Source organism: Podarcis pityusensis (assembly GCF_964106645.2).
Source record: "Podarcis pityusensis genome assembly, chromosome: 13".
Classification (NCBI taxonomy): domain Eukaryota; kingdom Metazoa; phylum Chordata; class Lepidosauria; order Squamata; family Lacertidae; genus Podarcis; species Podarcis pityusensis.
The window spans coordinates 43,021,925-43,044,645 of NC_138038.1; the positions used below are offsets into that span (position 1 = coordinate 43,021,925).

Consider the following 22,721-nt stretch of genomic DNA (forward strand, 5'->3'; position numbering starts at 1 on the left):
GCGATGCTTCAAACAGCTCTTGTTTATTCACAGGCCAGAACAGAACTGAACTGAAGGGTTCAGCCAGCCTACTTATATAGAGCTCCACTACAATGCAACTGTAATCACTTTCTGTAACTATCCAATCACTGAACGTCACTTTCAATCCCTATTTGCATATGTGGACCTGAGTGAAAACTATCTACAGTATCCCCCTGCTGGCTCAGGGTGAGAACTTCAGGACATAACAGAGTGTGTTAAGAGGCATATGAACAATCTATAAACGGAACACACACATTTCTAATTCAGCGAAATGGATAGTTTCAGATTATGACCAAGAGGAGGCGCAAGTTCAACTCGCCACTCAGTCACACAACTCTCTGGTTGAACTTGTGCCAGCCAGGGTCTCTCAGCCAGGCCAACTTTGCAGGGTCACATCAAAAGAGAGGGGTGACTCCACCAGTCTCCCGTCTGCAAGGATTCTATCATCAAGTTTGTCGTCTGAGGGAAGAACTGTGTGTGGCAGCAACTGCCCTGTTCTGGATGTTGTTGCCTGCTGGGCTCTAGGGTCTGATCTGGGGCAGGGAAGAATATTTTTGAGGAGAAAATGTTCTTTATCAAGGGGAATCAGCCAGAACTGCCACTGATGTTGGTTGCAGCTTTAAAAACTTGTGATCGAGTTTGCTTTCTCCCTCCCACTGCTTTTTTCCTTGGGTGTCATGTATGGTATTTTGAGACTGTGAGCCTGAGAGCAGGGGCCATCTTAAAGCTGATTTTTATAAGCAGCTCTATGAGTCTCTTTTGGCTAAAGGTCATGGGAAGCAGGTTTCTTGTGCAAGAACTCCAAACTGCACTACCTGTTGTAATAAATGTAAATCTGCCCTTATTCCCTTATGGGGGACACAAGAGCACTTATAGAGTCCTTTGCAGGTTCTCCATCGGTTGGAGAAAATAACAGAGGCCAACCAGAGAATATTGAATAGTAAACCTGATCTTTATTGAACTGTTGCAACAGGGTGCCCCCTTCACACGCAGGAGAAGGAGGAGGACCCAGAACCAAGGTGTGCTCGCCCTTATATAGACATTTCAAATTGCCCACCCTGGAGTACAAGACCACCCCCAGAAACATCATACATACATCACAGAAGGGGTGTAGCTCAAGACCACCCCCTGACACATCATACCTACATCACAGAAAGGGCAGTCTACAACAGAAATCTGAGTGTGTTGTTTACCTCCTGTCTGGCAAGTTACCTGTTAATGCTTACTTGATTGGATACCCTGGGGAGCCTGGCCAGTCTTTTGTAATGATAAAAACTTAGTTCCTGAGCCAGGTCACAGGCTCACCCTATTCATACACAGACATACCTTTAAGACAGGATTTGTGAATGAAAAGACGATGGGGAGGCTTTTCCATTTTCCTTGACCTTGCAGAGAAATCATTTGGTCAGTTTGGGAGTCAAAATGGTTCCAGGGCTGTTTTCCTGTGCAGCTTCAGACATGTGGTTTATATATTTATGTGTGTTTGCTTGGTACATCTATGAACATTTATTATATATATATAAGACCTTAATTTTTTTATTTCACTACATTTGCAAAATAGCAAGAGTGTGGAAGTTAACAGACAGGTCCGGGATTGGAGCAAACAAATGAAATTTCCCCTTTCTTTAGAGGTTAGAATGTTTGTGACGCTTCCATGACATCACGGAACTTAACCAATGGCTAGGAGCTACACCCTGAGAAATTATTTACAAACCATCTTTTAGGCTATTATCTTGATTGGGAGCAATTTCCACCATCCCTCATTAAACTTCCTCAAGGGGTGGCAGGATTTCTTCATCCTTTGGCTTGAAGTCCCCGCTCAGATTGATCCCAAATTTCTCACGGAGCACCACTGGGATCTCGTTGCTCTGCAGGGTGGTCTCTGTACGCTCTTCTCCCTTCTTGGAAATGAGACGCCAACCCATGTAGGTGAGGCGCCCGCCATTTTCTTTCTGCAGGGAGCAGAAGGATTTGCAAACGAATATGGAGCTGGGCGAAGTCTGGTGATACAGACACATGCCCGTAAAATCGTCCAGTTTCTTCTCCTCGAGCGTGAACTGATATAAGGGCCTCCCCTCCTTCCCAGAGACTTCTCGGCGTTCCAGCACCCAGACGCCCCCTTGGAGGCCCAGCCAAAAGATGCCACGTTCCTGGACTTGCTCCACAGAGGCCTTCAGCTCTAATGGCTCCGTGAAGCCTTCACCAAAGCCCACGTCACAGAGCAGCTGGCGCCCACCCAGCTGCACCAAAATCACCATGTGGTCCAATGGGGGGCCATAGCAGCCGGTGAAACGGTTCCGGACACGCCCGGCCACAGCTTTGGCATCAAATCCCAGTGCCTGCAGCAGCCACAGGAAGAGGCCATTCAGCTCAAAACAGAAGCCACCCCGATGCTGCCGGACGATTTTGTTGTAGAGGGAGGACACTTCCAGGACGATGGGCTCCCCGGAATGGATACTGAGGCTCTCGAAGGGCACGGAGAGGAGGTGGCACCGGTGGAGGCCGCGCAGGGTCTCCAGAGAAGGCTGCGTGGGGCCCTGGTACCCGATCCGTTGCAGGTAATGTCCAATGTCCATTCTGGACTGGACTCAGGAAGTAGATGAGGAAGGATGAGGAGGTAGATCGGGATTCCTATTCTTTCCGCTCCCAGAGTTCGCAGGTGAGAGACCTTTTCCACACAGAGGATTATATCGCCTTCCCTGCAACCTTCCACATGTATAAGGTGGAGAGGTAAATGTGAGCAGAGCCAGAGATGGAAAGGGGCAGAATGTATCTGGCTAGCTGGTTTCTGCACACACTTCTCTCTCTCTGTGCAGCAGCCTCACATGCAAGAAAGAGGTATTAAGCAGAGTTCAAGGGCACATTCCAGCGAGGTTAAAACTCGGGGAGGATCCTCACCCCTGAGCTGCCATGAATGGATCTTCCGATTCTTCACATCCTGCTCCGAACCCCATTCCAAGCTCATGGAACCCAGGAATCCTGGCTCTCACCACAGTCCTGCTTGCTGGCCTGGTCTCAGCTCAACTTCTCTGGAAAAGCACCTCGATTCCGTATGCAAAAGCCAGCAGTTGTTTTGCTATGTGGAAAGAGAGAGAGAGAGAAAGGAAATGAGGGATATCATGTGACCATGGATATACACCACACATTCACAAATACACAGATACAGACAGAGCACCTCCCACTGGCTCCTGTTTCAACTCTCTGGCAGGATCTTAACCCTTGCTAGTCTCTGAGCAATTAAATACAAAAGTACAACATAGCCATCAAAGCAGTGACTCTCTTTTTCTCTCTTTCTCACCCCACTCTCCATTTAAAATATTTTCCCCATACCTTCCTGCATTATTCTGTTTTTCAGGAGGCCCCTTCCGTTTCAGCCTTTAGACGAGGTGGAATTAAATACAGGCGATTAAGAAAACATACCTGAAAATGATTTACAGATGGTATTTAGCTCTGAGTAGACTTGTTAAAATGTATAAGACTGAAACAGATAATTGCTGGAGATGCAACGAGGCTGAAGGTACATTCTGTCATATGTGGTGGACTTGTAAAAGAGTATTGGGAAATAATTTATAATGAATTTTTTTTTTAAAAGTTTAAAAGTTGTTTCCCAAGAAAGCCAGAGTCCTTTTTGTTGGGGATAATTCAGATGGAAATTCCCAGGTGTCAAAAAAGATTATTTACGTATGCCACTACTGCGGTCCGTGTTTTGTTAGCCCAAGAGTGGAAAACAAGCAAGGTCCCAACTAACGAAGAATGGCAACTTAAGCTGATGGAATATGCACAGCTTGCAGACTTAACATATAGAATAAGAAAACAAGAATAACATACATTTAGAGAAGATTGGAAAATGTTTATTGAATATATGGGTGAAAATTGTGTACATTTGAAAACGTTGGCAGCCTTAAGATAAATTCAACAGTGTAAATAAGTTTTGATGGATATAATAATGGAATACTGAATGGTTTAGTTTATGTAAAATATGCAGGGATTTATGGTATGCAAAATGAACCATGGAAAGAGGAGAAGGGAAGTCACTGATATTTTAAGGTTGTTTAAATGTATATTCTAAAATGTAAAATAGAAAAACTTAATAAAAATATATATAAAAAGGAAAGGAAAGAAAAGAAAACATATTTCTATAATGCTTGATTTATGGTCTTCAATTTTAATTTTATGTGGTTTTTAATTATATACAGTACATGCATTTTTATGCACACTTTACCACAATAGCTGCCATTTTGTACACAATACTTGGCTTCAGACCTGCACCTGTAAAATCTGGAGGCTTGAAAATTATGAAGGGTGGCTGTGTTTTGGTTTGCATATTGTTTCAGAAATATGGTTTGCATATTGTTTCAGATTTGGTAGGTTTGCCTTCAGCGTGAGCTGAATCAAAATTCTTCACTATCCCTAAAGGTAAAGGTAAAGGGACCCCTGACCGTTAGGTCCAGTCGTGACCGACTCTGGGGGTTGTGGCACTCATCTCGCTTTATTGGCCGAGGGAGCCGGCATACAGCTTCCGGGTCATGTGGCCAGCATGACTAAGCCGCTTCTGGCGAACCAGAGCAGCGCACGGAAACGCCGTTTACCTTCCTGCTGGAGCGGTACCTATTTATCTACTTGCACTTTGCCATGCTTTCGAACTGCTAGGTTGGCAGGAGCTGGGACCAAGCAATGGGAGCTCACCCCGTTGCGGGGATTCGAACCACCGACCTTCTGATCGGCAAGTCCTAGGCTCTGTGGTTTAACCCACAGCGCCACCCGCATCCACTATCCCTACTCAAGGCTAATTAAGCTTCTTTGGCCATGGGTGCATCTAATCTTTGCCACAGTTGCATCATCTTTCAAATACATTCTGAGCATAAGAAGCACCATTCCCAAATGACAAAGGCAGAAGTCACACACAGGGGGATTTAAGTGCAATAATTGGTTGTTTATAATCCAGATGGAAATAGGGGAATGGTCTTTGGGGGCAAGTTGATGGATCCCGCATGGAGCAGAACTAGAAAGTTTATTATTGCACCGAGCTCTTAAATAGATGAGAGTAATACATTAGGCAAGGAGCCATGGAAAGAAAGTGTTCATTCTGTACTAAATTCATGGGTCAACAATGGGCCAGTAGAATCCATGACTGGAAACAGATGGTGGTCTCCCTCCCTTTAGAAGGCTTTAAGAACTCGTCATAGAGATATCTTGAAGGAGCTTGAAGCTTAGCGAATCCTGGCAGTGCTCGGCGACATTCTCCAAGGTGCAAGGTGTGGTGGTCTCAGGTGGGCTGATCCGAACGCAGAACTTGAATGAAATAAAACAGTGCAGTGACTGCCTCTTGATCTGTATGTCTGATCACCTCTCTCTGTTATATGTCTGCTTCTCTTCTATGCCACCCTTCTCACAAAAATGGTTAAAAGTAAAATTAGCTTTATGGCTAATGTCCAGGACTGTGCAACCACTATACCTTAAAGAATTCTGGGCGCCACAGCTTACACCTCACAGAGCAACAATTCCATTAGAATTCCAAGGGGTGGAAATGTGGTTCGTAGTCTAAGGCACCACTTTTGAGGATTCCAGCCCATCCTTCTTTAGAGCATTTCAAACTGTTGAGTCCATTGTATCTCCATCATGGGCGGGAAGACACATCTCATGAGTTTTTCTCTCTAGTGTGAGGGATGCAATTGTTTTGCAATGAACTGGGATTGAACTGAAATGGCAGCTTTTCAAACTGTGTGCTGGAAGAACCCTGCAGTTCTTAAGAAGCTTTGTGAGGTGTGTGTGTATCTGTTAATGGGAACATCTGTCAACAGCAGATGAGGTTACCTGAAAATGAGATTTCCCAACAAAGCTGCTGATCTTCACCTTGCAATGTGTCATGTGCATTCTTGGTTATACTCTCAGGTCATGGGTGGAAAGGGGTAGCGGTGAGGTCCGAATGGGTCTGCTCAGTGTGCCTGGCATGAAGAGGGTGTGCACCTGAGAGCAGGCGTCTTCAACCTTTTCAGACTCATTTTTAACCCCAATATGCACTTGGGAACAGATTTCTAAGTCATTTACCCTATATCTACATGGTGGTAATTTTCGAACCACCACAGGGGATTGAACCCAGGGACCTTTTGCATGTAAATCAGACTGCAGATGTTCGTCACATCAGTGAAGGAAATGCAAGTCAAATGTAGGAAGGATTCCCTGAAGGTCTCATTTCAAGCAACATCTGATGGGATTCTTACTGAGTGTAAAATGTGGAGAGTAGAATCTTCTTGGGTCTAGCCCCCTCCTCCATACTGCTGTGCACCACACCAGCCCTCCATATGTGTGGTTTGTGAGACTCACGTGATCCCTTTACAATGGGATCTAGGAGGAACTAGGATCTGTAAATCAGGTCTTTAATGTGTACCAGAAATCCACACTCAATCCAGACAGTTGCTATTGAAGCATCCTTTGGTTACTGCTTACTCCCTGCAAGTCTTACTATCCAAGACAGGGTTATACAGGGAGGAAGCCACACAATACCTGAGGCAGGGAAAGCCAACATGGTGCCTCCAGATATTGTTGGACCACAGCTCCCACCATTCCTGACCACTGGCCATGCTGGCTGGGGCTGATGGGAGTTATAGTCTCGACAACATCTGGAGGACATAACACTGGCTATCCCTAAGTTAAAGGATCACCTTAGAAGTTGTTCCCAGTTTGATTAAACATGCTCTTAGGCTCACCCCTAGGTCCCTGAGGAACAAGAAGTTCCAGAGGTCCATTGCTTAGAACAGGTTAAGTTTCCTGTGAAAATAGATCACTGAAGGCTTATGGGATTGAGTAATGATTGTGTTTATTTACAGAGTGAATTTATTTACATCTTGAACTGTCCAACAGCACATCCCAACTAGAGAAGCAGTCAGCACTCCTAAGTACACTTTCCAGAGGTTACAGAGCCTTAAATGAATTTCTCCCGGGTTGCTTCCACTTGGCCTGTTGAGCATTTGTCCTGATTTGTTTGCACAAAGTTTGAAGGGAGGTTAAATGGCCACAGCTATTTACTGAGCATTCGATCTGTCTTGTCTGCAGGAAGTTTGCATCAAGAAACCACATGTTTCTCCCTTCACTTCCCTGTTTGCAAAAAGTCCGTTTTGCAGTGAAGCAGTTTTGTTGCACTGGTGATAAATCATCTTTAAGTGAGCAAGCTGAATTTGCCAGAAACGGCAATGGCCTGGGAATGCCCTCAGTCTCACTTCCCCATTCAAACAGCTGTTTCTTTAAAGAGAGAGAGAGAGACCTAGATTATGCCACCCTTTCGCCTATGTCATACTTGAAAGGGGAACATATGCCTTTATGTCCCATTCAGGAGATTTGGGGAAGTCCTTGCTATTGAGATCAATCACCAGCACCTTCCCTAGCAACAGATGTACTTGGCAACTTGGCAACATACAGTTAACAAAGTTCCATCTGGCTGTGTTATGCCTCTGCTGTTCAGATGCCCAGTCTTACAACAATACCTTTTCCTCCCCAGTAGAGCTGAACTCTGGAAATGAGCATCAGGGGGTGGGGGCGGCAGGGGCAGGGAAAATACCCCACAGCCCTACAAATTTGCAGCATATCCTATGATGGGCACTGCTGGGCTAGCTCCCATGACGTCAACTAAACATTTATAGCTTCCTTGCTCTGGAGCAGTTCTGCAATTTAACGAATGCCTCTGACTTTCTCCCGCTGCTCTGAATTAACATGGTAGGGAAGTTCAGTTGACTTTCACTGATTTGTTTGTCTGCCATAGAAGCTGCAAAACCTGGAAATGCTAGATTCACATCATGGATGAAGAACCTTCCTTTATGGAGAAGGACCATGACTCCATGTGAGAGCATCTGCTTTGCATGCAGAAGGTCCCAGGCTCAAGCCCACCTCTTTTGGGCAGGAGAGCTGCTGTCAGTCACTTCAGGCAGCCCTGAGTTAGATGGACCCAAACTCTGATTCGGTGTAACACAGCTTCCCGTGTCCCTGTAACTTCTGTTAACTATAAAAGCCCATATTTTTATCTCAGCTTGATTAAATGATCTGCCCTATTGGAACCACAGATGGTCATGGATTTGGGGGGGGGGTGGAAACGTTGCTTTCCCAATTCTACACACATCATAAAAGCCCTAACTTCCAATGCTGAGTGGTTTCTGTGGAATTTCAAATTTCACTGCAAGCAATCACTGCTTCCTGTGGGAGTGAGTTCTGTAGTTTAACTAAGGGCTTGTCCACATCTACCCCTGGGAAAGCCTGCTGTTTACCACTGTCAAGTGGGTTTTGCACCAGACTGATGTTTGCTCCAGTTTAACGCTAAATAGTGGGTTTCCCACGGGGAAGCAGCAGGGCAAATGGAAAACCGCTCAGACCCAGGGCCCCCAAAGCATGGGACAAATGAAAAACCACTAAGGACAAGCAGAAGTGTAGATGAGCCCTATGCATTGCACGAAGAAGTACTTTTATCTGTCCTGGATCTTCCAACATTCAGATTCCTTGGATGTCCAGAAGATCTAGAGTTACGAAAGATGGAGAAAAACTTTTCTATACCCACTTCCTCCATGCCATGTATAATTTTCAGCGCATTTCTTCTTCACTTTCCTAATCACAAAAAGTCTATTTTTATTTTGTAAAGTAGATTTTGTTGCTTTAGAGCAACAAAATTTTCCGGTATGTGCTTGAATCCGTTTTGCAAAATACTGACAGTCTGGAGGTGACCCAAGTATTTGTTATCCAATTGGCCTCCTACTTTGTGGGTGTTATTTTTCTTGTCCTTGGGGCCCTGCCATGGAGGAAGGCTGCCCTCAAAGCTGGTGGAATGTGAAGGGGCAAAATCAACCAAATACAACACAAATATACCAGCCAATCCTGTCCAGTTATGAGAACTTGTTTGTTAACCCTCCCTGTTCCTCTTTTCTCTGCAGGATGCAAGACAGAACAGTGCCTGGGAACTACACCATGATCACCCAGGTCTACCTGGTGGGACTCACCAGCCACCGGAGAACACAGCTTGCCCTCTTTGTGATTATCCTCGTTGCCTATCTGATCTCCATGGCGAGCAACCTCCTCATCATCCTGCTGGTCCAAATGGACTTCCACCTCCATACCCCAATGTACTTTTTCCTCACCAACCTCTCACTCTTGGAGATGTGCTTCACCAGCACCATCGTGCCCCAGATGTTGGCTCACCTGCTCGCCGGGGATGGGAGGCTTTCGTTTGGGCGCTGCGCCTTCCAGATGTACATGGCCTGTTCTCTGGGTTGCACCGAAGGCCTCTTGCTGGGAGCCATGGCCTACGACCGTTACATGGCGATCTGCTGCCCCCTGGTGTATGCTGTAGCCATGAGCCGGGCACGCTGTTTGATGCTGGCGGCCATCTCGTGGGTAGGAGCTTTCCTTCTTTCTGGGCTCATCACAGCTTTTATCATGCAGCTCCCATTCTGCGGCCCCAATGAGATCAACCATTTCAACTGCGAGTTTGTCATGGTGATAAGGCTGGGATGCACCGACACGAGCTTCACAGAGGCCATCATCTTGGGGGTGGGGGTTTTCATACTAATTGTCCCTCTGGTCACCATCTTGATCTCTTACGGACTCATCATGGCGACTGTCGTGCGCATGAGCTCGGGCGAGAGCCGGAGCAAGGCTTTCTCCACGTGTGCTTCCCACCTGATGGTGGTCACCATGTTTTATGGCTGCCTCATTGGCCTGTACATGAGGCCTCGGTCAGGGACAGACCCCAGCCACGACAAACACGTTTCCATCTTTTATGTTGTCATCACCCCTCTCCTCAACCCGATCATCTACACGTTATGGAATAAGGATGTCCATGCCGCAGTGGCTAAAGTCTTCAGGATAGAACTGATAAACACAAGGCCTGAGTGGGCTTGAGAGGCAGCACTGTGTTTAGCAAACGGCGGTTGTCCAAACAAATCTATGATGTTGAAGGTCAAGCAGGATGGAGTGGGGGAACTCACTGAAGCTCATAGATTTATAGGACCTCAGAAAATCTGATAGAAAGTATCTCTTGATCTCCTATATTTAGCAATGACAGGATCATTCAAGGACCTGAGGGGAGGAGCAGGGGTTGGGGTGGTGGTGAGAGTTGCATGAAGAGATACCTACCATTTAGCTTCTGGTGTTCCAGTTGAGGTGGGTCCTTTCATTCCAGGCTAGCACCAGAGGGTTTCTTAAGAACTGACCTGCCTTAAGCAGAGAAAAGAACTGGCTTTCAAAAGAAGAAGCCGCAGAAGAAATTCCTAGTTGGAATCATGTCTTTACCATCGTATTTATTCTCTCTCTCTTTTAAATGTAATGTGTTTTGTGATGTTTGCCTGAAACACAGGTATCTACACCAAACTTTAAAATGCACCTTCTTTTCAATGGTTTTTATTGGATTTTACATTATATTTAACACAATTTCCCAGTTTTTAATTATTTTACAATTCTACCACATATGAAAAAAATGTACCTTCCTTTTCTTTACATTTCCAACACTTATTAGCGCTTGTTCTATACATGTTTGCCATTTTTACAGGTGTAATATACCATTGGTACATCATCTTCATATAATTCTCTTTTAACAATACAGTGGTACCTCGGGTTACAGATGCTTCAGGTTACAGATGCTTCAGGTTACAGACTGCGCTAACCCAGAAATAGTACCTCGGGTTAAGAACTTTGCTTCAGGATGAGAACAGAAATTGTGCTGCAGCAGCGGGAGGCCCCATTAGCTAAAGTGGTACCTCAGGTTAAGAACAGTTTCAAGTTAAGAACGGACCTCCAGAACAAATTAAGTTCTTAACCCGAGGTACCACTGTATACAGTCAGTAAATTTTAAATTTACTTTCCATAGTTTTCCCCAGTCTTCCATTTGTATGTTGTGTCCTATATCGTGTGCCCATTTAATCATTACAGATTTAACCTCTTCATCTTTGGTCTCCCATTCTAACAATAGATTATACATTTTCTTTAAGAGCTTATTATCATCTACTATTTCTCTTTGGAATCTAGATAGCCATTTCCGACTTCGGAGGAGAGGGGGTTGCGGGCGACCCCCTCCCACACGCGGGGGCTGGCCTTTTGCCCCCACGAGACCCAGGGAATTCCCGGGCGTGCCTGCGACCCGATCCGCCAATCGGCGGGCCGGGGAGGCGTGGCCTTGCCTACTTAGGGCCAGACACGCCCGGGGACTGCCCTCTTTTCCCCTCGCCAGCTGAGCGGATATTTTCGGAGCTGTTATTTTTGGAGCTGATACTTTCTCGTTTTGGAGCTGATATTTTCTGAGCGGTTCATATTTCCCGTACCTCGCTTCGGGTCCCTGAGCGCCTTCTACAGTGCGGCAGATAGCGTGGAGCCTCGGTCTATCTGCAGGAGAGCTTGGTCGGCTGCAGCGCAGAAAGGAGCCGGGTTCACTTTGTTCCTCGGCTGGTGCTGCTGTCCGGGAGCCACGGTCATCACAGCGTGGGCGACGCGGTTCCGCGCTGGGCAGAGCGCTCGTGCTTGTCATCGCACCCCACAGCACGTAGTCTTTTCTCTGGGGTTTCGGTGTCGTTTCCCCCGTCTCAAGGGAGGATCTCGGAGGGACAGAGCTCGGAGCGTGGATAACACGGAAGTTGGAGGTTTGGCTACTTCGTTCTTTTTGTTATAATCTGCGGGTGCCTATTTCTGCTGCTTTGAGGGCCGTTCCTACCTTCCGTTTGGTCGCGGGGACCGGCCAATTGTTTTGAGAGTATAGCGGGAAACGCGATCTTGCCGGGGGTTTCTGTTTATTTGTCGGCAGGGCAACCGCCGCTTCCGGCAGCCATTTTGGGCGACCACGTGGTGCGAGCTTGGTGCGTCCGCCATCTTAAGTGAGGCTTTCAGCCTCCAGCCCTGCTAGCAGGCGCCATCTTGGTAGGGGCAACGTGCGGGCCCGAGCAGCCATTTTGGACAGGACAGGCGCCATCTTGTTGAGGGTCGCGGAGGCAGCCTCAAGCAGCCATCTTGGGAGGGCAGAAATACTCTCCCTTTGCCGGCGCCCCGTTCGCAAGCGTGTCAGCTTCAGCGCCCCTGTCGGTGGTTCTTCTTTTGCGGTGCTTGTTTTCTGCGCGTTGCAGGGCTAGGGCTGAGGGGATAGTGGCTTATTTTCGCTGAGTTCCGCTCTTTCCTTTCCTGCTCTTGCTCACTTCGGTGAGCCTTACTTGGGTCGCAAGGACAAACAAACAGTTCATTAACCCTTTTATTTCTGATAGTTGTTGCTTCATTTACCAATATTTCGGGTGCCTGATTTTATACTATTTAATTCATTGCTGGTATTTACAAAAGGGAAACAATAATCTTAACAATAATTCTTATAATAATATAATTATAATTCCAGTAACAACATATTAAATACATTACAAGAGCATAGTAATTTACATTCATTAGATCCCCCTCCCAAGTGAATAAATAAATAAATAATTAATATAAATATAAATAAATACTAGTATTTTAAATAGATAATTATATAAATATATCATAGTATAAATTAATCAATAATTCTAATTCTTTTATTAGGAAGCAAATAACAAGTAGCAATAGTTTCTTTCAGGCTTGCATTCAAGCTGAGCCTCGCATTTACTTTGCGTATAGGGAATAAATAACTTAAAAAAAAAAAAGAAAAAGGAAAGGGGGGGGGAGAGCGATAACAAAACAAGGCTAGCAACTGGGTAAACGGAGAGGATAAACAATAAATTCGCTCCGTGGTTTCTTCATAGAGCCCTAAGGGTTGTAGACAATACTGAGCTAAGCGTACCGCTTGGCGACTTTTAGGCGCACATTAGGCACATTTTGTTTGGAAAAGTAATTGCAGTTCGCTCAGGTCTCACGTATAGTTGGTCATGGCTTCTGGAAGGGATCAACAGGTATCCTCTTCGAGCAATTTGCAGGCACCTTGCGCAAGTAATGGTAGTGCGCAAGCGGGGGCCATACCCTGTGACCCGCAAGCCTTTGCTCAATTTTTCCATGCCTTCGAAACATTCTGTAGGCAATGTAGGCCTGGGGCCTTTGCGCCTTCTGCCCCCGACCCATCTCAGGATGTAATACCAGACACTCCTCCTAGCAATCAAGGGCAGCTCGTAATGCCAGAACTAGCTGGGGGCAGTGCCCATACAGAAACGATCAATACGAGTCGTCCTAATACTCGTGCCCAAGCAGCCATTACTAGGAGGGCCAACCAAAGCACGGGAAAAGGTAAGACACCGGCAAAGGGCCCCGGCAAGGGTAAGGCTACTGTCAAAGGATCAACCACCAGTGCCGTCTCACAGGCGGTAGGCATTCCTAGTGTGTTTCAGGAACGGCAATCACGGCAAAGCTCTACAGAGGACAGTGAGGGTTCCGGCATAGAGGAAGAGCGCAGGGAACCCCAAGTCACTCACCCAGTGGCCGATGGGAATGCGGCCATCGCAGAAGTCCAGGGCGGAAAGCGGAAGTCCAAAAAGAAGCACACGTCCGCCAAGAAGAAGAGAAGCAGACAGTCCGAGACGGAGGACGAGTCAGGTACGTCATCTTCGGATTCGGACAGTGACGACCCCATGGATGCTTACTGGGGTTTGGGGGAAGGGAATCACAGGATCCCACTCTGGGCGCATGAAAGGAGGGCCAATTCGCATCGTAAGACGTTCAATGGTGTACTGGATTGGAAGGATGGTGCCTTGGTTGAGGATGTAAAGGTTGCCACCAACCAGTCCACTGATTTTATATTAGGGAATCATTTGTCACAGCAGAAGAGGAATAAGATCCTCAATGGTGATTATGTGGACATGTTTACCCTGCTCCCTCCCGCTAAACTAATAGGTAAAGGTGAAAAGAGGCGTTCTTCGGGAAAAGGTAGATACAGGACCCCTAGGGCTGAGCGAACCTTTGAGAACTGGCTGGATGGGTACCAGGTTTTTATGGGCGTTGTTTGCGCTGCTTATCCTCGGAGATCCATGGATTTGGTTGCCTACTTAGCTCATGTGAGGCGGGCTCACTCGCTCGCGGGTGAGCATGCCGCTTTAACATATGATGAGAATTTCCGTAGAAACGCTTCCCTTCTACCCACCACCCGATGGGACCTTACGGACCCTAACTACTGGGGCGAGGACGTTAATCCCTACATTGAAAAGAAAACCCCTGGATCGATCAAGGTGGGTAAGACAGAGGTGAAGCGGCGTCGCCTCTGCTGGGAGTTCAACAGGGGTGTACGCTCGAGACCCTCCTGTAAGTATTTACATGAATGCGACAGGTGCTGGGGTAATCACCCCGCCTCCTCGTGCTTTAAGAACAAACAGCAGCCCTTTCGGGGTGGCAGGGGGTACTTCCACAACAACAATAGAGGTTCCCCCGGATCTTCCCACCAGGGACCTGGCAACCGCCAGTAACCTACATCTTGGCCTGGCCTTCTCCCCAGTTCGTCTCCAGCCCCTCAAAGCCCTGCTCGACCAATATACTAACCGCAAGGCCGCGCAATACCTGTGGGAAGGGTTTTCAGAGGGTTTCAGAATCCCAGTTGCTTTTCCACCTAACACCGGGGATCCGCAAAATCAAAAATCAGTTAGGGAAAGGCCCGAGATAGTCAGAAAAAAGGTCGAGAAAGAAATCAGGGCAGGTCGGGTAGCTGGCCCTTTCGCCAAGCCCCCCTTGGAGGGTCTTCACTTATCCCCCCTGGGTATCGTACCTAAAAAGACCCCGGGGGAGTTCCGGATGATACACAACCTCTCTTACCCAAGGGGAGGTTCAGTCAATGACGCGATTCCCCCCGAGCTTTGTACAGTCAAATACGCCTCCTTCGACCAAGCAGTAAAAATGATTCGCAGATTTGGAAAAGGGGCGCTCCTAGCTAAATGTGACATCGAGTTGGCATTCCGCCTCCTCCCTGTCCACCCATCCGACTTCCGTTGGCTGGGATTCAGATTCGAGGGGGCGTATTTCATTGACAAGGCAATGCCTATGGGCTGCTCCGTGGCTTGCTCTGCCTTTGAGTCCTTCAGTACGTTCCTTGATTGGGCTTTACGCTTTAGGACCTGTTCGTCGGGCGTGTCGCATTACTTGGATGATTTCATTTTAGTGGCAGAAGACGAACAGCGATGTTCCGCCCTCCCGGAGGCCTTCACAGCCCTGGCCGGGGAGTTAGGTGTCCCGTTAGCTGCCGATAAAACAGAGGGTCCAACCACGTCCTTGGTCTATCTAGGCATCAAATTAGACACCGTCGCACAGACGTCTAGACTGCCCAGGAATAAATTGGATGCGCTAAAAGCGTTGATAAAACAGCTTCTGCCGCTAAAGAAAGTTACCCTTAGGCAAATTCAATCCCTGATGGGACACTTAAATTTCGCCTGCAGGGTAGTGTCTCCGGGACGCCCCTTTTGTGGTCGTCTGGCCAGACTGTCTGCAGGTCTTAGGGCCCCTCAGCATAGGGTGCGCCTCTCCAAAGAAGTCAAGGCTGACCTTGGTATATGGCTCCAATTCCTCGATAAGTACAACGGTATATCCTTGTGGCAGGATTCCATGGCACTCGGTGCCGATTTCCAAGTCCACTCGCAGCAGGTTCATTGGGTTTTGGAGTTTATTTCAGGGGTCAGTGGTGTGCCCAAAAATGGCCGGCAGACTGGCGGGGTCAGCCCATTACTAGGGACCTTACTTTCCTGGAATTTTTCCCTATCGTCGTAGCTGTGCATCTTTGGGCCGAGCAGTTCCGCAATCACAGGGTCTGTTTTAACACTGATAACCAGGCCGTAGTAGGGGTCCTCTCTAGACAGTCCGCGCGCTCCACCAGGGTAGGAAATTTGTTAAGGTCCTTTGTCCTCCTTTGCCTAGAACAGAATATATATTTTTCTGCCAGATTCGTGCCTGGTAGTAAAAATGACATTGCGGATGCTCTGTCTCATTTCCAGATGGACCGCTTCCGCTCACTAGCCCCGGATGCGGAGCAATCATCGATGTCTTTCCCGGAGCATCTCTGGAGCCTTGGGAACAGGAAGTGATGAAGGGAGTATTCGGTGCAGTTGCCCCCTCCACAATGAGATCTTACTCCAAGGCTTGGGCCGACTTTCTAAAGTTTCGTGGCAAAATGCCCAGCTCTAGGCGGAATTCGATTCCTTCAACTAGGGAGGTCCTCCGCTACCTAACACACTTGAAGGAGCTGGGCAGGGCACCTAAGACTCTCAATATTCAGTCCGCTGGGATTTCCTATTTCTGTAAAGCATTTTTTGCCACTGACCCGTGTGCACAGTTTATTGTGCGTAAGACTTTGGAGGGTTGGCGTCGGCAACACCCCCCTAGCGCTGACAACAGGCGGCCCATAACTTTTGATATTCTGGTCCAGATACACAAAAAATTACGTGAAATATGCTGGTCTAAGTACGAAGCTCGCCTATTCTCTGCCGCCTATTCCATAGCCTTCTTTGGTGCCCTGCGCATTGGTGAGGTAGTTTGTGAGGGAAGGGTTGCCCACGGGCAGAGAGGTATCCTCTTAAGCGATCTGACCCTTTCCGAGTCCGAACTAATAATTCAAGTTCGGAGCTCAAAGACGGACCAACGGGGCAGGGGGGCCCTATTGCGGTTGCCAGCCACACGAGCGAGTGGCCCTTGTCCAGTGAGGGATCTGCGGCGTTTCCTCTACCTAAGACCCAATGGCCCCGGCCCTCTGTTAATCCACGCGGATGGATCACTTTTGGCCAGGCATCAGTTTACACGGGTGATGCGCTTGGCGTTGGCAGCATCCGGGCTGCCCGCGGGTGAGTTTGCGGCTCACTCCTTCCGGATCGGGGCAGCAACCACGGCAGTCCACATGGGGCTCTCGGCAGAGAGGATAAAGGACTTAGGGCGGTGGAAGTCTGATGCATACAAAGCCTATGTGAGAAAGAACCTTTGACTAGCGATCGTTCTCCTGACCCTGGTTTTTTATGTCTATTTGCTTTTCAGGTTACAAGTGGGTTCGCATTTGGTTGGTGGGCCACAGCATCGTGCACTGGGCCAAGAATCGTGCTATGTCTACCGGGTTGGGTCCAAACTTGAGCTTGCCCGAAAATGTGGAGCTGCTGTGGATAGCGCGAAGGGGCATGCGCTGGAGTGAATTCAAGCCAGCTGTAATGGCAAGAGCCGCCTCGGATGGTCCTCCCGATGCTCTGGTTATCCAGTTGGGGGAAAACGACCTGGCTTACCGCAAGGCTATTGACTTGAGATGGAACATTTTTGATGATTTTGCTGAGCTGAGGGCGGCTTTCCCTAATATTGTCATCTTGTGGTCCTTGTTGCTTGAGAGGAGGACTTGGAGGGATTGTGTGAGCCTGGTCGGAATCAATAAGGCGAGAAAGGTCTTGGAACGGGCTGTGGAACGTAGAGTGGCGGCTCTGGGGAGGGCGTGTCATTGGACACCCAGGCATCCAGTACAGCAACGAGGCCCTCTACAGATGGGATGGCGTGCATCTGTCAGATGCTGGAAACGACATTTGGCTTGGTGACATCATAGCAGGGATTAGGAGTTGGTTGCAGGTTTGATGGTATTGGCGGCGAGCTTTGCTCGAGTGGCGGTTAGGCATTGGCAGGGGTTGATTGTTATGTAAATGAACGGGGGGGAAGGAAGCGCCATCACCTTCCCCCATGTAAAGGGGTAGTCCGGTAGAGGACTCCGGGGGGCGTTGCCTTGTCCGAAACCTAGGGAGGTAAGGGCCTCTGGCACGCCCCCGAGCGGTGACACCCGTGGGATCCTAGTTGGCGTACTTCAACAGGACTCCCACGGTTTGTGGTTAACCCCTCCCGGTCTGCTTACCGGGTAGTCGATAGGAGCCAATGCCTAAGGCCAATACCTTCAATTCTGTAATCAATAAAGTTGTGGCCTTTTATGCCCATTAACCTTAAATAATGTGTCCAGTGTCTTCATTTCACATGGGGGAGGGGACTTGCCACGCAAATGGTATAGCCAAATCCTTTTTTTTTTTTTTTTGGTCTTCTTTAAAAACCCCATTTAATTGACAATGTTGCAGCCAATCATAAACATAATCTCTTATCTGATCATAATCCTTAAGTTTTAATTTGCCTTCTCTTTCTACCAAAAGCTCTCAATATGTAGGCCATTTTCCTTCTATATTTGTCCTTTTAATTGAAATTACTTCTGTGGGGGCCACCCACCATGGTATTTTTTTTGTTCTAATAGGTCTTTATAGCTTTCCCATACTTTTATCAATGATCTCCTAATTATATGATTATGAAATCTTTTATGTATCTTCCCTTTATTATACCATAAATATGCATGCCATCCAAACTTTAGAATGCACCTGGTACTGGCTGCAGGCCAGAATAATGTTTGGCAAGTTATGCTCCTTTGTTGCTGGAAAGTTCTCGCAATTTTCCTAAATTAACCTCTCAAGACCCAAGATGATGAGGTAACTAGCAACAAACTGATAATGATCCAGAGGTAAACTCTGAAGAGATGAAAGCAATCCCTATGGTGTGCATCCACACGCTTCATTGTCTTACTGACCCTCAGAGCTTTGGCAAGTTATAGGGGGAGAAAGCAAAACTCAATCTGTTGTTTATCTTCTTTTGATAAGAATAGACAAGAATAGTTGCTTTGAAAGCTTTATAGATTGCTTGGTAGAGCTTATGTCAAGGTGGTTGAAGAACCAGCACTTAGTGACAGTGTACAGTACTAGCATTGCATGCGAAATATCTCCAATATCTATAGTTAAAGGACCTGCATGAACAAACCTGGAAGGGCATCTACTGTATGTGAGGCTACAGAAAGCAAGATCCATAGAGCTAGACACAAAGGGCTTTTTAACTAAGAGTAAACTCAGGGCCTTTTTCCAGCCAGAACTCAGTTGTGGCACCTCTCAGGTGGGCACCATTGCCATTATAAGAGAACAAGGGAGGTGTTTATAGTGAGTTCCAGCACCTCATTTTCTACAAAAATAGCACTGAGTAAACTTGCTCCCATCCCTATACTATACTATCATCCAGGGACTTCACTGGAAGATGCCAGGCACGATTATTTCCTTCCAAACTCTTCCTAATTGAGACTATAATGGGCAAAAATAACCAGCTAAGATGTCCATTTCCAACCAATACTACAATGGCTCATTGTGTCTGTGCCTATGCAAAGTCTATAATTAGTTCTGGATGATATTCGGACCTGGACATTTCACAGCTTGGAAAAGCTACATGGTTCCAGATTTCAACTTCAAGGAAGAAGCCATTAGACATTTGACTATGAAGACCCTGCTTTGGTTGCGGAGCTTTCCTAAACTGTGTAGAGAAACATTCCATCAGCTGCCCTCATTTGAAATACAGGTTTTCTCCTGAAGTCACTGACAGTCTCTAGGAACCTTCTGTATGATTCCCCAACATTTTGCATTGCCTTAACTAATCCAACTCCTAATGCACACCTTCCTATAAGGCAGTGCCATGCAGGAACCCATCAAGCAGGAACATTTTGGAGAGGCACAAAGGTAAGATGATATTCTGTATTAAGGGTGTTAGACAGGAGCTCTAACCCACCCAATTTGCACTTCCCAAACCAATTTCCTTCAAAATTCATAGTTCTCTGAATTGTGTTCATCCTCACCTTCCAGTCACTGACACTGTGGGCATTTGCTATTTTGAAAAGTTACAGATTTTAACACATTTGGTCACATGTGCAGAATATCAGCAATTCTGCCTCTTCCTTTTTAATTTGTTTCTAGTTTCTTGCCTGATGTATCTAATCCTCCCCCAGGAAGCTTAGGGAAGACCAGTTCTATTGGTCTACAGCAGGGATGGAGTAGCTTTGACCCTCTAAATGTTGTTGAATTTCAAAGTCCATCAGCCTCAATATGCATGGTCAATGGCCAAGGAGTTATAGTTCAGCAAGGTTTGGAGGACCGAAGGTTCCTCACACCTGGTCTACAGTAAAACCTGGCTGTACACAGTGCTGCTTGTGATGTGGGAGAGTGTGGAGAAGAGAAGAGAACCTCCTATCAGCATAACTGCAATGTTTAGTTTCAATGTAGATCTTAAATATATATTGTGTAGCTAAACGTGCCTGGTATCCTGTCCAAGTGGACAAGTTGCCTCATTGGGGTTTTGGGGTTGTTTTTTTTAAAGGCAATATTTTATTCTATAGATTTCAGGTCTTCTGTCATGTCCCTCAGCACCTCTTTTCAACCCAGCCATTGTTACCTTCTCTGGTGGGTTAAATCCTTATATCTCATGCTGTGCACACACCTGTCCATTCAACAGTTGCCATGAACAGGGAGTCCTGTTAAAGTTCATTTCCTCTTTGCTCAAAACATTTGCTCCTGAGACGCTTCTGGAGAGACAATGCCAAAATTGGTTTAAATGGCTTCCAACCACAGCTTAGAAACCTGGGCAGAACTATTGCAGATATTAATACTGTGGAGTTTGAAACGACTGGATGCATAAAAAACTGGGTTCTTTTGGAATGAAACATTGTCCAGACACATTAAAATATTATTCAAAGTTTACTTGCAGAACATTCTTCAAAAACAGAACAAAAGCATAAATGATACGTCCACAGTATCCATACAATATCTTGTGCTGTCCAGCACAGGCTCAGCATCTTAGAAATTAAACGAACTTATAATCAGAGCTGACAAACATAGCTCTGTTTCTCACACACAGGCTTCATGGCCTGCATTCCAGCCCCCAAGACTGTGTGCCCCTGGAGAGCAAAGAATCCAGCCACCACCCTTCCAAGATGGTGAATTGGCAACTCAATAGCCTCATCACATGATCAAACATTGCATTCAGTTTAAGAGAACAACCAACAGTTAGTTAATTGTCAGCCCATTAAGAAATTCAGAGACCACTACTGAAATTCACTACTAAGAAATTCAGAGAAAACTACTGTGGAAAAACCACAATGTTAGAAATACACATCTCTCCATTCTCCATGTTAAACCTTTGTTTACACACATAGGCATTCCCATTTCAGCATCAGTTGAACAACTATACTTAACAAAATCAACCAGAAATAGCCCTGTTTCTCATGGGGTCTCTTGCTGCTGGAGGTTCCCCAATCCTGGTTTAAGCAATGCATATTAATGAAGTAAACGTGGCAAAGGCAGTTTCCTTGCCATTTTCTGCTTCTTGGCTTGTAAGGTGAGAAGCAGATGGAGCTGTTGTCTCTCTCTAGCTGTGGCTTGTATGGTCTGCAGGCACACTAGACCACTACCTTTCTGAAGCCAAGAAGGTCTGGGTCAGGCCTGTGCCTGCATGAATGATCACATGGGAACCATGTTCCATCACCTTGGGCTGAATAATGGAAGAAAGGCAGGTTATAAATGGGCTTATGTGCTTTGAGATAAAACCTTCCAGAAGTTGTAGTTCCAGTCAACCTAGCAAATGTTCAGGGGTGTTGGGAGTTGTAGTCCATTAGTATCTTGCTGCTGAGATGATTATTCAAAGTTGATTGGTTTGGGATTTGTTCTAGTGTTGCAGGAAGTGAAACATCACCTGTTTTTAAGGTTGTCCCATTCCCAGAGAACATCATTGGTTTCTCAATGTTGCCCTTTTTCTTCAGGCAGGTGACTGGGATGGGGATGGCGAACCTCACCACTATCACAGAGTTCATCTTGGTTGGACTAACCAGTCACCGCAAGACACAGATTCTACTTTTTGTGGTCATCCTCATCATCTACTCCCTCACCATTATGGGGAACCTAGTGATCATTATGCTTGTGTGGGCTGACTCTTCCCTCCACACGCCCATGTACTTCTTCCTGACAAACCTTTCGGGCCTGGAGATCTGTTACGTCACCAGCACCTTGCCTCAAATGTTAGCTCACCTCCTTTCTGGCAATGGGACCATCTCCTTTGCCCATTGTGCTATCCAGATGTACATTGCACTGGGCATGGGCGGCACGGAATGCCTTCTCCTAGCTGCCATGGCCTATGACCGCTACCTGGCCATCTGCCACCCCCTGCTGTACACCACTACCATGGGCAGGTGGCGTCAATTGCAGCTTGCCTTAGTCTGCTGGATGGGTGGCTTCCTCCTGGGTTCGATAAACGTGGCCTGCACCTTCAGGCTCCCCTTTTGCGGCCCAAACCGCATCAACCACTTCTTCTGTGAGATGCCCGTGGTGCTGAAACTTGCATGTGCCGACACGCACGTTACACAAGCCATTCTTTTCGTTGCATCTGTGCTGGCCCTGCTAATTCCAGTTTCTGTTATCCTAATGTCTTACGGACTCATTCTCTCCTCAGTGTTGCGAATGCGGTCAACCGCCCGACGGCACAAGGCCTTCTCCACCTGCGCCTCTCACCTGGTGGTGGTCACCTTGTTCTATGGCACCGTCATGTCTATGTACATGATCCCCCAGTCAGGGTCAGCTCCTGACCGGGACAAGCAAATTGCAGTCTTTTATGTTGTGGTCACTCCCTTGCTCAACCCCATCATTTATACTCTGCGGAATAAGGATGTTCATGGGGCAGCAGCCAAGGTGCTGGGAAGATGGAGCTTTGAGCAGCGAAACTAAATGTTGCCTGTAATATGAATGGGGTGGCTCAAGTGTTGGTATTCACCACATAGTTACACAAACAGGTGGCAGATATTTCTCCCTCCCCCACCCCCTAAGCAGTGGTTAGACCTTTGTTAACATCTCACATTGATTTTAAATGATTAAATTGAATTAGCTCCTCCAAATTTTGAGTGGTCCATATACCTTATGGGGACTTCTGTCCATGGAATTTGAATTTTTATTCTCCAGCGA

General features: G+C 46.9%; 3 protein-coding genes across 3 annotated transcripts; 2 read left to right on the forward strand and 1 right to left on the reverse strand.

Moving 5' to 3' along the window:
- Window positions 1–954: 954 nt before the first annotated feature.
- On the reverse strand, window positions 955–3,156 carry LOC308461325 (arylamine N-acetyltransferase, pineal gland isozyme NAT-10-like). Its single transcript, XM_080978139.1, has one exon. It carries the CDS (start codon window positions 2,595–2,597, stop codon window positions 1,785–1,787), a length of 813 nt encoding a protein of 270 aa, XP_080834265.1. The 5' UTR covers window positions 2,598–3,156; the 3' UTR covers window positions 955–1,784.
- A 2,501-nt stretch (window positions 3,157–5,657) lies between these two features.
- LOC308461022 (olfactory receptor 2D2-like) lies at window positions 5,658–10,074 on the forward strand. The gene is made up of 2 exons (XM_080977600.1): window positions 5,658–5,784; window positions 8,934–10,074. The coding sequence occupies exon 2, from the start codon at window positions 8,935–8,937 to the stop codon at window positions 9,898–9,900; it is 966 nt and encodes a 321-aa protein (XP_080833726.1). The 5' UTR covers window positions 5,658–5,784; window position 8,934; the 3' UTR covers window positions 9,901–10,074.
- Window positions 10,075–21,542: 11,468 nt separating this feature from the next.
- LOC308460905 (olfactory receptor 2G3-like) lies at window positions 21,543–22,487 on the forward strand (the record flags this gene model as incomplete). Its single annotated transcript, XM_080977439.1, has 1 exon — window positions 21,543–22,487. The coding sequence occupies one exon, from the start codon at window positions 21,543–21,545 to the stop codon at window positions 22,485–22,487; it is 945 nt and encodes a 314-aa protein (XP_080833565.1).
- Between the last annotated feature and the right edge of the window lie 234 nt (window positions 22,488–22,721).